General features: G+C 41.0%; 1 protein-coding gene across 1 annotated transcript in view; it reads left to right on the forward strand.

Moving 5' to 3' along the window:
• The window catches only part of gpsm1b (G protein signaling modulator 1b), a 257,312-nt gene that overhangs the window by 78,815 nt on the left and 164,252 nt on the right, over window positions 1–14,245 (forward strand). Inside the window, exons 3-4 of the mRNA XM_060841548.1 lie at window positions 7,365–7,586; window positions 11,457–11,592. Coding sequence (XP_060697531.1) covers window positions 7,365–7,586; window positions 11,457–11,592 — 358 coding nt within the window. The remainder of the gene's footprint in view (window positions 1–7,364; window positions 7,587–11,456; window positions 11,593–14,245) is intronic.

The following is a 14,245-nucleotide window of genomic DNA, read 5'->3' on the forward strand; positions in this document are numbered from 1 at the left end:
ATGCTGGCATGAGAGCTAAAATGAAAGTCAATATTTAATGTCTTCGCTACACTGCCACTTGTTTTGGGATTAATTTGCCTTGCATTGTCAATACATACTGAAACTGTTTTTGTAGTCTGGTAAGGAAGAGAAATCGGCTGCCACGTTTCAACTCCCTCTCACTCAGTGACAGCTTTTTAAATTTCATTTCAGTGTACAACTTCAATTATAATATAATTCTCTTGAAAATGGAGTAGCCAATTACCGTGGTTTCCTTGAGGATAAGGAAGGGGAATTTTATTACTGTCTAGCCTCAATTGAAAGGAAAATGGAAATGTGACACTAAACACAGGCAATAATTTTAAAGGGGAGAGTTTCCAGTAAAAGCAAGGAGAATACGGCTTATATAGTTTAAAAAGTCATTTGAATTCAAGAGACCACTGTTGTAGCTTTGAAATACTTACAGACTCATAACCTTAGCATGGAATCTATAAATGCCTTTGAGGTCTTGATAAATGATGGTTTTATCAATTTGCTTTTTAACCAGGCAGTGTGTTCCGATGTCGAGTGAGAGGGAGTCTTCCAGTTATTGTCCACAAATCAATTTTATCTTCTCTCTTCTCTTGTGTTCAAAACCAGCAATTGAGATATATCCAGTATATATTCCGGAGTCTAGCTCCAATGTCCTTCAAAGCTTGCTTGTTGGCAGGTGAGCTTATCGTATCCCAGCATGTGAAATGATTATAAGTGTTAATTGAAATGAGTGATGCAAATTTCTTGATTCTGACTCAATTGCATGCTTTCTAAACCTTCTGACACAAATGGAAATATCAGTGCAATTTAGTATGTTCCACGTGGATGTGACAAAGCTCACCTCATTTAGTGGGCAGGTGACCAATGTGGCAATGCATCTTTATTTTCATAAAATATATTAGCCCATGGAAGGTTTTCCGTGTAACTGTCAGATAATGGAAATAAGACTTGGACAGTATTGAATGTAGGCGAGCATAACATCATGCATAATGAGACACTGGCCAATCAGTTAGACATAAAAATTTCTGTGAAAGCAAATTAACAGATCTAACTTGATTTATTAAGGTTTTCTTTATATTTATGGTGGAGAATTTTATGACAATGTCCAAAACATATGACAGCTTTGACCAAACATTTGGTCGCCTTTTTGTGTTTCATGATAAAGATGGGAAGAATGTCTGGCTGTAACAGGCTGCTCCTTTTTTGAGGTATTTCAGGTGTTAGAGGTGATTTCTTCAAACTCCAGGAGCAGCAGTCACTGTTTGATATGCTGTTGCATTGTTTTGGAACTTTGGAGGGAAAAAAAGTCAAAACAAAAGCACTTTTAAAAGGGATAAAGGCAGCACATGGTGAGGTCAGTGCAGGAGAGAGGGAGCGGGAGAGAGAGAGAAACCTACACTGCTAACTGACACAGCAGTGAACCTGCACAGTTACTGCATTTGCTGTTTGAATTTAAGTATCGACATCGAAGTGCGCCTGGGAAAATTAACAAACAGTGAAATTTACAACTAATCTTGGAGGAACCTATTTAGGACAGGTCACAGCACAGAAACAGATAAGTGAGTATTTTTAAGTGTTGCCTTACAGTAAGTCTGCGGTAGTGAATAGAGTGTGTTCTTTCTTGATTATATGTTTTTATTGAGATATGGCATAAGTTTAATAAAGAGATATAAGTATTAAGTTAGCCTGGAGCAGTGTTTTGTAAAGGAATAAGATAGTGCTATTTTCTGAAAGAAGCAAAAATGGCCTTCAGTAGAGTGATATGCGCTTCTTGTCAGATATGGGAGTTTCGGGAGCATTGACTGGTTACTGAGGATTATATTTGCAATAAATGCCGTTGGTTGTGAATCTATCAGATCAAATGGAACAGTTGGAGAGACAGAGGCAATGAGGAATTTACAAGAGCAAGGAGATGTGATGGATGGCAGTTACAGGAAAAGTTGCAGATACACTCACATAGATGGTTAACTCCAGGAAAGGTAAGAGTGGTGTTTAGGTACTACAGAAATCTTCTGTGGCTATCCCCATTTCAAACACATATGCTGTTTTGAAAAATGTAGTGGGTGATGGATTCTAAGGGCAATGTAGCAAGAACAGCCAAGTTTCTGGTATCGAGACTGGCTGTAATGTAATAAGGGGTACATTGGATTGCAAGAGATCAGTTGTGTTAGGGGACTGTCTGGTCTGAGTCACAGAGAAATCTTTCTGTGGCCAGCAGCGAAAATTGGAATAGTGTCTTGCCTCCCTGGTGCAAGGATCAAGGATGTCTCAGAGATGGTGCAGAATGTTCTCAAGGGGAAGAGGGACCAGCAGGAGGTCATTGTACACATCGGAACCAACGACATAGGGAGGGAAAAGGTTGAGATTCTGAAGGGAGATTCTGAAGGGAGATTACAGACGGTAGGCAGGAATTTAAAAAGGAGATCCTTAAGACTAGTAATATCTGGATTAGTCCTGGTGCTGTGAGCTAGTGAGGTAGGAATAGGAGGATAGAGCAGATGAATGCATGGCTGAGGAGCTAGTGTATGGGAGAAGGATTCACGTTTTTGGATCATTGGAATCTCTTTTGGGGTAGAAGCGACCTATACACGACGGACAGATTGCACTTGAATTGGAAGGGGACGAATATACTGGCAGGGAGATTTGCAAGAACTGCTCAGGGGATTTTAAACTAGTAAGGTGGGATGTGGGACCCAGGGAGATAGTGAGGAAAGAGGTCAATCTGAGACTGGTACAGTTGATAAAAGGAGTGAGTCAAACAGGGCAGGCAGGGACAAAGCAGAAAAAAAGGTAGGACTGATAAATTAAACTGCATTTACTTCAATGCAAGAGGCCAAACAGGGAAGGCGAATGAACTCAGGGTCTGGTTAGGAACATGGGACTGGGATATCATAGCAATTACAGAAACATGGCTCAGGGATGGACAAGACTGGCAGCTTAATGTTCCAGGATACAAATGCTACAGGAAGGACAGAAAGGGAGGCAGGAGAGGAGGGGAAGTAGAGTTTTTGATAAGGAATAGCATTATAGCTGAACTGAGGGTGGATATTCTCAGAAATACATCCAGGGAAGTTACTTGGGTTGAACTGAGAAATAAGAAAGGGGTGATCACCTTATTGGGATTGTATTATAGACCCCTTAATAGTCGGAGGGAAACTGAGAAACAGATTTGTAAGGAGATCTCAGCTATCTGTAAGATTAATAGGGTGGTTATGATAGGGGATTTTAACTTTCCAAACATTGACTGGGATTGCCATAGTGTTCAGGGTTTAGATGGAGAGGAATTTGTTAAGTATGTACAAGAACATTTTCTGATTCAATATGTGGATGTACCTACTAGGAAAGGTGCAAAACCTCATCTACTCTAGGGAAATAAGGCAGGGAAGGTGACTGAGGTGTCAGTGGGGGAGCACTTTGGGGCCAGTGACCATAATTCTATTAGATTTAAAATAGTGATGGGAAAGGATAGACCAGATCTAAAAGTTGAAGTTCTAAATTGGAGAAAGGCCAATTTTGACAATATTAGGCATGAACTTTCAAAGCAGATGTTCGCAGGGAAAGGGACGGCTGGAAAATGGGAAGCTTTCAGAAATGAGATAACAAGAATCCAGAGAAGGTTTATTCCTATCAGGGTGAAAGGGAAGGCTGGTAGGTATAGGGAATGCTGGATGACTAAAGAAACTGAGGGTTTGGTTAAGAAAAAGAAGGAAGCATATGTCAGATATAGACAGGATAGATTGAGTGAATCCTTAGAAGAGTATAAAGGCAGTAGGAGTGTTTTTAAGAGGGACATCAGAAGGGCAAAAAAGGGGACATGAGATAGCTTTGGAAAATAGGGTTAAGGAGAAAACAAATGGTTTTTGTCCTTTGTACATTAAGGATAAAAGGGTAACTAGGGAGATAATAGGGCCCCTCAGAGATTAACAAGGTGACCTTTGTGTGGAGTCGCAGGAGATGGGAGAGATATTAAACGAGTATTTTGCATCAATGTTTACTGTGGAAAAGGACATGGAAGGTATAGAATGAAGGAAAGTAGATGGTGACATCTTGAAAAATGTCCATATTACAGAAGAGAAAGTGCTACATGTCTTGAAATGCATAAAATTAGATAAATCCCCAGGACCTTATCAGGTGTACCCCAGAACTCTGTGGGAAGTTAGGGAAGTGATTGCTGGGCCCATGGCTAAGATAGTTACATCATCGATAGTCACAGGTGAGGTGTCAGAAGACTGGAGATTGAGTAACATGGGGCCACTGTTTAAGAAGGGTGGTAAGGGCAAGCCAGGGAACTATGGACCAGTGACGTAGGTGGTGGGCAAGTTGTTGGAGGGAATCCTGAAAGGCAAGGACTGATTAGGGATAGTCAACATGGCTTTGTGCATGGGAAATCATGTCTCACAGCTGAAAATGTGTTGCTGGAAAAGCGCAGCAGGTCAGGCAGCATCTAAGGAACAGGAAATTCGACGTTTTGGGCATAGGCCCTTCTTCAGTTTCCTGAAGAAGGGCTTATGCCCGAAACGTCGAATCTCCTGTTCCTTTGATGCTGCCTGACCTGCTGCGCTTTTCCAGCAACACATTTTCAGCTCGGATCTCCAGCATCTGCAGACCTCACTTTCTCCTCAAATCATGTCTCACAAACTTGATTGAGCTTTTTGAAGAAGTAACAAAGAGGATTGATGAGGGCAACGCAGTAGATGTGATCTATATCGACTTCAGTAGGGCATTCGACAAGGTTCTCCATGGGAGACTGGTTAGCAAGGTTGGATCTCGTGGAATACGGGGAGAACTAGCCATTTGGATACAGAACTAGCTCAAAGGTAGTAGACAGAGGATGGTGGTGGAGGATTGTTTTTCAGACTGGAGTGCCACAAGGATCGGTGCTGGGTCCTCTACTTTTTGTCATTTATGTAAATGATTTGGATGCGAGCATAAGAGGTACAGTTAGTAAGTTTGCAGATGACACCAAAATTGGAGATGTAGTGGACAGTGAAGAAGGTTACCTCAGATTACAACAGGATCTTGATCAGATGGGCTAATGGGCTGAGGAGTGGTGGGTGGAGTTTAATTTATATAAATGTGAGGTGCTGCATTTTGGGAAAGCAAATCTTAGCAGGGCTTATACACTTAGTGGTGATGTCCTAGGGAGTATTGCTGAAAAAGAGACCTTGGAGTGCAGGTTCATAGCTCCTTGAAAATGGAGTTGCAGGTAGATAGGCTAATGAAGAAGGCATTTGGTATGCTTTCCTTTATTGGTCAGAGTATTGAGTACAGGAATTGGGAGGTCATGTTGCGGCTGTACAGGACATTGGTTAGGCCACTGTTAGAATATTGCATGCAATTCTGGTCTCTTTCCTATCAGAAAGAGAAACTTGAAAGAGTTCAGGAAAGATTTACAAGGATGTTGCCAGAGTTGGAGGATTTGAACTAAAGGGAGAGGTTGAGTAGGCTGGGGCTGTTTTCCTTGGAGTGTCAGATGCTGGGAGGTGACCTTGTAGAGGTTTGTAAAATCATGAGGGGCATAGATAGAATAAATAGACAAAGTCTTTTCCCTGAGGTGGGGGAGTCCAGAACTAGAGGGCATAGTTTCAGGTGAGAGGAGAAAGATGTAAAAGGGGCAACTTTATCGCACAGAGGTGGTACGTGTATGGAATGAGCTGCCAGAAGAAATGATAGAGGCAAGTACAATTGCAACATTTAAGAGGCATCTGGATGGGTATATGAATAGGAAGGGTTTGGAGGGATATGGGTCAGGTGCTGGCAGGTGGGACTCGATTAGGTTGGGATATCTGCTTATCATGGACGTGTTGGACCGAAGGGCCTGTTTCCATGCTGCACATCTCTACGAATCAATGTACCATCCTTTGCTTTATGGTATTCTTCTGCTTTTGTGTCGTCTTTTTACCTTTGAGGTGCAATTTAAGTTGCCATTTTAGGCAAAGTGGCTTTTAATTGTGTCCAGATGAAAAATTTCTTTAGAGTATCGAGTTCTTCAAACAATTGTATACTATATACCTTAACATGAGCATTGCTTTTGCCACAACTTTGCTTTGTTCATTTCTTTGGGACTCTGAGAGTTAAAATCCTGTGGGAACCATCTACGCACTGGTGCGTGCACCTGATAACCATCCTTTATTTTTGAACCCAGGCAGTGATTTGACAGTTACCCATTCTAATGAATTAAGGTATCCCAACAGCTGTAATTCTATCTATCTTCAACTTACACTGAGATACTTGGGTTTGCTTCTGGTCATTGGTCAGCAGTGAAAATCCCAACTGTATTTTCTATTCAGACAGCCTGTCCACAGTCCACACATCCCCAGCCCACCCTGTACCCTATTTTTAGGCTCCATTAACCCTTCAGTTAAATGGTTCTAAGTTCAAGTATGGTGCCCCCAATGATGGTTTACTGTCTGTCTAAATAAAACTGTGAAATAAGGTTGCTAATGGAAGCAGCCAAAATAGTCATAGGGATGTACAGTGCGGAAACAACCCTTCAGTCCAACTCGTCTTGTCAACCAGAATCCTAAATTAATCTAGTCACATTTGCCAGCATTTGGACCATATCCCTCTTAACCATTCCTATTTATAGATCCATCCAGATGCCTTTTAAATGTTGTAATTGTACCAGCCTCCACCACTTCCTCTGGCATCTCACTCCATACAAACACTACCCTTTATGTGAAAAAGTTGTCCCTCAAGTCCCTTTTACATCTTTCCTCGTCACCTTAAACCTACGCCCTGTAGGCTCAAATTACCTTAATTAATGTGAAGGTTCAAGTACATCTGTACAATTCCTTAGGATAACTCCTGAAATCTGAAACATCTTCATCTCCCTCTTCCTTAATGCCTACACCTTTGACCAAGAATTTGGACATCCAACCTGCCATTTTCTTATGTGTTCATGCCACTTTTGCTGGATTGTAGTCCTAGGCTTATGCTAGGTTAAAGGTACTGCATAATTGCAAGTTCTTGTTGCTGTATGATAGTAGTGTGAGTTAACAGGCACACGGCAAAGTTTTGGATGAGTTCATGTATGTGGAGTAATAAAAAAAAATTGGGAGGTACGGGGTGAACTTGAAGTCATCAGCTCAACTTGGAGATGAACTTGGAGGAAATGAAGGTATGGGTGATGGTCTCCACATTAGATGAGTAGGGTGGGGATGAGTAAAGGTAAGTGACCTTCCAAGTGGAAGTTGTTTATCTTGGGGTCACCAAAGTTATGAAAACAGTGGTTGAGCTGTGGGCAGTTGCAGTGGAGAGGGATCCAGCAGTTTTCGCAACTAATAGAAAAGTAACGATGTGTGAAGATTATTTTGTAAAATACATGTCTTTTTTTTTGAAATCCTGAATAGAATGGAGGCATCGTGCCTTGAGCTTGCCCTCGAAGGGGAACGACTGTGCAAAGCTGGCGATTTCAAGGCTGGAGTGGCATTCTTTGAAGCAGCCGTGCAGGTTGGGACAGAGGACCTAAAGACTTTGAGCGCCATCTACAGTCAACTGGGCAATGCCTACTTTTACCTGAAGGAGTATTCCAAAGCTCTGGAATACCACAAGCATGACCTAACACTAGCCAGGTAAGTTCAGTGCAAGATAAAGTTCAAAACCCAAAAAAGAAAATGATTTGCAGCTTGACTCGTGGAGATGTATTTTACAAAACTGCCATGTCCCCCTGAAATTAAGGGTTAAGATGCACGGCTTAAGATCAGACACCCTGGTTATCTCTTCATGTATCTATTTTATACCCCCTCTTGTTTCCTTGAGCTGGTTTGTGAAAGCCTCTAGCATTTTCTGCGAAGGTTTGGTAAAAGAACAATGCAAAATCTGTTTTGCATTTTCTGCTGTTGGGAATATGTGATGTATTGATATACAGTCAGTTCTGCTATAACACAGTAGTTCCATTCTGGTGCAATCCCCTGTTGTAAGAAAATTGTGTCATAGCAGCACAATTTTAAACTAATGGGGTTGGGATCACGTTATAACTAATACACGCTTTAAAACTTTGCAGTTTAGGAACAGTGTCCCCAGTTTGTCAATTTGTTATAGTGAATTTGTGTCAATGAAATGCATGTTATAGCAGAGCAACCTGTAGATGTACCTGAGTTTGAAGGGCACATAATCTGTTGGCCGTTGAGTTTAGCTAGTACGGTGAAATATGATCATGCCCAAAGGAAGAGGCACTGAACGAGATCTCCAAATAACTTGTATGGTAAAATGCACATGTGGAAATAAAGTTAGCATAACCTTAACATGGGGCTGCTCTATCAATAGAGAGAGATGGCTGGTGATAGTTTAACCTAAGGGTCACTACATCTCAGATGAGGGGAGAGATTGAGAAGCAGAGTCCTTCACAGTAATCTCAGCCAATGCAGGAATTGAAACTACACAGTTGGCATCAGTCAGTATTTCAAACCAAAATCCAGCCAACTGAGCTAATCGATCCCCTGCATGAGGGGTCTTTTATCCAGCAAGCATCTCAGCAGAGAAATCCCTTGAGGTTTGAATGTGCATGTATCTATCCAAGTGGACAGAGGCAAGGTAGTGGTGAGCAGACTGACCCATCAGTCAAATCTTGATGAACACCAAAGTGATGGCAGGGATGTTGATCAAGTAACACTTAGCAAGGAATAACCTGTTCACGGATTCCTAGTTCCTGAACTCATTGTAGGCTTCGACCAAAAATGGATAGAAGAGTTGAACTCCTCCAACGAAGTGGATATTGCTTTGACATCAAGGCAGTCTTTGACTAAGTATGATTTCAAAGCATGCCACATAACAGCCAGATAATGACCATCTCTAACAAGAGAGATTCAAACTATTGCCTCTTGACGTTCAAAGGCATTATGGTTGATGAATTCCCTCTTATTGACTTACTAGGGGCTACCATTCACCAGAAACTGAAATGGGTCAGCCACATAAATACTGCAAATACAAAAGTAAATCAGAGACTGTGATCTCTGCAGTGAGTAACTCCTGTCTTAACTCCCTAAATTCTGTCCACAGTCTGCAAAGCATAGGTCAGTAGTGTGATGGAATTTTCCTATTTGCCTAGACAGGTGTAGATCCAACCTGAGAAGATTGATGCCATCCAGGACAAAACAGCCTATTGGTAGAATGTCCGCAAACTAACTCTACTTCTCATGCATACTGTTCATCGTGTGTGCCACCTACAAAGTGTGCTGCAACAACTCATTAAGGTTCCTGCAATAGCACCTCTCAAACTGTAACCACTACTGCCGAGAAGGACAGGGGGTAACAGAATTGGAACTTGAACTGGCAATCTTGCATCGCATTTCATCTGACACCCGTTCACTTTGTTGGGAGGTGATGGTCTCATGAAATTATCACTGGCCTGTTAATCCAGATACCCAGTCATGTCCTGGGATCCAGTTTCAAAATCCAACCATGATCTTGGTAGATAGTAGAAACTTCATTCAATAAAAATCTGAAATTAAGAGTCTAATGACAACTGTGAGCCTGTTGCTGAATGTTGGAAAAGCCCATCTGATTCATGAGTGCCCTTTTTAGGGAAGGAAATCTGCTATCCTCACTTGGTATGGACTACACGTGACTTCAGACCCACTGCAATGTAGTTGATTCTTAACTGTCCTCTGGGCAATTAGGGAGAGTTCTGGCCTAACTAGTGATGTACACATCCTATGAACCTGTGAATGAATAAAACAAACCCATTTCTCTAGCTTGCCTATACCCTTTTGTGCAGATCCAGTGTAAGCTAAATGACTTAAAGTGGGTGCAAAAGAGAGAAATGTCGGAATATTTGTGCACAGACCTATGTTAAATTGAACTGCCATCTTTTGAACAGTTAATAAAATAAAATGGGTCCTTTTTTGAATTTGTTGACATGAGAGTTTTGTTGGTGAGCCAGAATTTATGATCCATCCATAGTTGCTCTTGAGAATAACTTTATAAATTGAGATATCAAGTTTTAAAGCCTAGAAGTTCTAAGAGACCAATATGAACTCAGCCTCTGTTGGAATTTGTCCATTTCTATGTTGCAAAACTTTAGGGTGGACATGAGAGATTTTAGAGAGGGCACAGAAGAGATCTACTAGAATTGTTCCAAACTTCCTGAAATACAGATGTCAAGATAGGCTGATGATCTGACCTGGTGAAGGGCTTTTGCCCGAAACGTGGATTTTCCTACTCCTCGGATGCTGCCTGACCTGCTGTGCTTTTCCAGCACCACTAATTTCTAGACCTTGGTGATCTGGGACTGATTTTCTGAGAGCAGAGTTGGCTAAAAGGAGATTTGACAATGTAATCTTTGAAAAAAAAACAACCGCAGAGTTTTGAAAGATTAAATAAAGAGGAACAGTTCCACAGCCTGAAGAGTAGAGATTTTAGGTGATTGACCAAAGAACTAGACTGGATAGAAGGGGAAAAAAAAACTTTGCTCAATGTGATTGGGATTTGAAACGTATTGCTTCATCGACTTGGTGGTGGAAACATGGTCAATGAAAATCTTCAAAGGGGAATTGGAGAATGGAGAAACAGGGTCAGAGAAACATGCAGCACAAAAACAGACTCTTGTGTCCAACTTGTCCATACTGACTAGGTTTTCCAAACTAAACTAGTCCCTTTTGGCTGCATTTGGCCTGTGTCCCTTTAAACCTTCAGTATCCATGTATCTATCCAAAAGTCTTTCAGATATTGTAACTGTACCTTCCTCTGTCAGTTTGTTCCATGTATGCAACACCTTCTGTGTTTAAAAAGTTGCCCCCCAGGTCTATTTTAAATGTCTCCCCTCTCACCTTAAACCTATGCCCTCTAGCTTTCGACTCCCCTACTACATGAAAAAAACTTGAACTGTTCACCTTATCTGTGTCCCTCATGATTTGAGAACCTCTATAAGGTCATCCCTCAGCCTCTGACGCCCCAGAGAAAAACATGTCCAGCCCAATCAGCCTCTCCTTTATAACTCCAACCACCTAGTCCCAGTAACATCCTTGTAAATCTTTTCTGCACTCTTCCCAATTTAATAATATCGTTCCCATAGCAGAAGACAGATTGCAGTGGTGCAGTGAAAGAACAGGGAGGACAGCTCGCTGAATTGATGCTTAAGGTTCAGTGGGTGAGATGGCTTTCTCCAATTCCAATTCTGTGATGCTGTCTCGATGTTTGTGACTTCTGTCCTGCTGTGAATACTGAATTGAAATCACCTTTTCGTGACTGAATATTTTTATACCCTGTAAATAGACCATTTTGCAAAAAAAAAACTCAATGTGTCAGTCTTATTGATCTCTGCACACAAATTTATGGGAAGGTTTGAGGAATATAGTGTATTCCATTTCAGAGCATCTAATCTCAGAATGTTGGATCTCTGGTTGGTCGGTGTTTGCACATGGTTTGTTACATGTAACAATTCACTACATATATTTAAGTCCCATCACAAAGCTATCCAGAATTAATCTCTCTCTTTTCAAAAGGACCATTGGGGATCGGATTGGTGAAGCAAAAGCCAGTGGCAACCTTGGAAATACACTGAAGGTACTTGGAAGCTTTGATGAAGCAATTGCTTGCTGCCAAAGGCACCTGGATATCTCAAGAGAACAGAAGGATAAGGTAATCTTGATTTCAACATCGATCAAAATGTTTTAAAAGTTAACTTGCATCCTGTTAATGGTTGATTCATGTGCAGTTTGATTTCAAGGCCTAGTTAGTCATTGAAATGTGTTGGGTCACCCTTTTTCCCAATCGAGCATAGAAAGTCAAGTCCCAAAATGCACGTATATCATGTTGATGCTGCAACTGTGCACAACGTCTGTGTGAATCATCATGGAACAGGTAAATAATACACAAGACTAAAATGCTAACCTGCCTTCAGGTACAGTATAGATCTGTTGTGTACTTCCAGAACTTTAGAGTTTTAAGTTTCTAAACCACCTCTTGGGGCATTCTGTGCTACAGCACATGGCAATTTACACATCATGCTGTAATGGTAATAGACCTTGTTCTTTCTTGTTCCAGAGCTGAGAGCTCCAATTTCCTCCATCTGTTCTAACAAGTGCAGTCAAAAAAAAACATGAGTGGTGTGCACCATGTCACACCCTCTAGTTGATCATTGAACTGGAGTATAGGAATCTAGTGTTTATTCCAGCCAGATGGAGAAACTGAATGCATATCAAATTGAAATAAAACAAGCGGGTCTAATTGTGTAAGCTTTGCTCAATGACTTGATCAATGCTGTTACTGTAGTCATTGACCAGAAACAGAGCACAATTTAACATGGTGCAACAAGAGCTGTACATCGTTTTAATTTCTTCTAACATTAATGCTGTGCAGAAGGATCTCCTGATTTGTTTAACCATCGGGAATGCCGTACAATCATCAGGATAATTTAGTGAAGAAATTGAATGGAAAAGGGTAGAACTGACGATGCATCAGCCAGAAGTTTCCATTATACAGTTTGATTCCGGTCTGCTTGTGAATCACTTTTGTAGTTTTTGCAAAAGATGTTCTGTCGGTTACTCTAGGTTTATTATTTAGCTGGCTGTTTCTAAAGGTCATAGGTTTATTATTCCTCATTATTGATCTAGGTTTTGTTTAAACACTGGTGAGGAGAGCAGGATGATAAACTGCTTGTGTCTATTTAGATACTTGACAGCTATAGACCAAACCTTCATCAGATCAGCTGCATACTACATATTCAGCCAGCTGTTACAAAGCAATACCAGTTACAGAATGTAGAGTAGACAGCTTTTCATTAAATTCAATCACTTGACAGTAGTTAAGCATTAAATAGCAGCAATTTCAAAAGCATCCTTTTGTGGTCAAGGTCAGATGAGTTCTATCTATTAAAGGAACACTACTGTGCAGTCTGTTGTATGTTTTCTTATAAAATATTGTAGAATTGTGGAATTACTCAGCATAAAAATAGACCATATGACCCATTGTGCCTGTGCTGGCTCTTTGGTTGAGTTTTTGAACTTTATTTTAATTCACTCATAAGATGTGGGTGTCGCTAACTGAGCCAATGTTTAATGCCTGTCCCCAGTTGCCTCTTGGGAAGGAGGTGGTTAGCTGCCTCCTTGAACTGCTGTGTAGACGTGCTGTAAGTAGGCCCACAATATACTTAGGGAGGAAGTTTTATGATCTTGACCCAGTGACGCTGATGTCCTTCCAAGTGTCATAAAACTAGTGCTCCTTTTTCTAAAAGCTGTTCCTTGTCTCAAGGATATGGTGTCCTTGATTTTTTTTTCAGAGGGGTAATAAACCAGGCCAAGCTCTGATCCAGCTCTGATCAGTCTGGTTTGGTACAGAGATGAAAAGGATTTTGAGAGGCCTTTTGTTTGTATGTAAACAGATGAGACTTCAGGCCAACGTGGTCATGTTTTAGAAGTGACCTGTATAATGAAAGGGGAGTGGTCAGCTCTCTAGCTGAGCTTAGCAGTTTAGTTCAGTTTGAACTGGTGAGGAATTCAACGGCAAGCTGTGTGAAAACTCTCTCCCTCTTTTTGCCCTTCAACTTCGACCTGTAAGCATGTGTTCCATTTATACTGGGATTTAAAGGGGGTTTGCTCATTGGGACTGTTGTGTATATTTGAAACAGCATAATTAAGTCTGGTTTGGATAGACTGAGTTCTGTAAGGGTTCTCTATTCTGTTCTTTGTATTTCATTGTGTAATTTTGTGAATAAATTTTTGTCTGTTTTAAAATCTAGTAGTCAACCTGGTTAACTTATGCCAGGTAATGCTCACTATACACTTACCGAAGCAAGTTGCAAAGTTATGCTCAGGGGCTGCCTGCTTAAGAATGTTTTGAGTGGTCCAGCCTAGTCCAAAACACCAAGTCCAAATGGTAAATGAATTGGAGAGGGATCATGCAGGCCGTGTATCTGCTGCCTTTGAGGCAGAAGTGTTTGTGGGTTTGGAAGGTGTGTTGTCTTTGGAGCTGTGGTGAATCTCTGGAGAAATGAGAAGAGCATTTGTGAGTTGTGTGATCTGCCCATTTGTATATGAAATCAGAAATTAATCTCCAATTGTTATGTATGTGATGTATTACTGTCAAATTAATATTCGTCTTTTCAGCTTTATTCATTACAACTGGGGGAGAGATGCAGTCGGTTTTGTTGAAATTATTGAATCAGAGGTGATATTGTCTTGTCTTGTTTGAATTCAGCAGGTTTTAGAAGGACTTTTGATTTATCACAGGATTGTTCCAAGACAAAGCTTGATTCTTCCAGCCATTCTCTCTTCAGGGCTAAACCCAGAGGATG

This window comes from Hemiscyllium ocellatum, chromosome 21 (assembly GCF_020745735.1).
Source record: "Hemiscyllium ocellatum isolate sHemOce1 chromosome 21, sHemOce1.pat.X.cur, whole genome shotgun sequence".
In the NCBI taxonomy this organism is placed as follows: Eukaryota; Metazoa; Chordata; class Chondrichthyes; order Orectolobiformes; family Hemiscylliidae; genus Hemiscyllium; species Hemiscyllium ocellatum.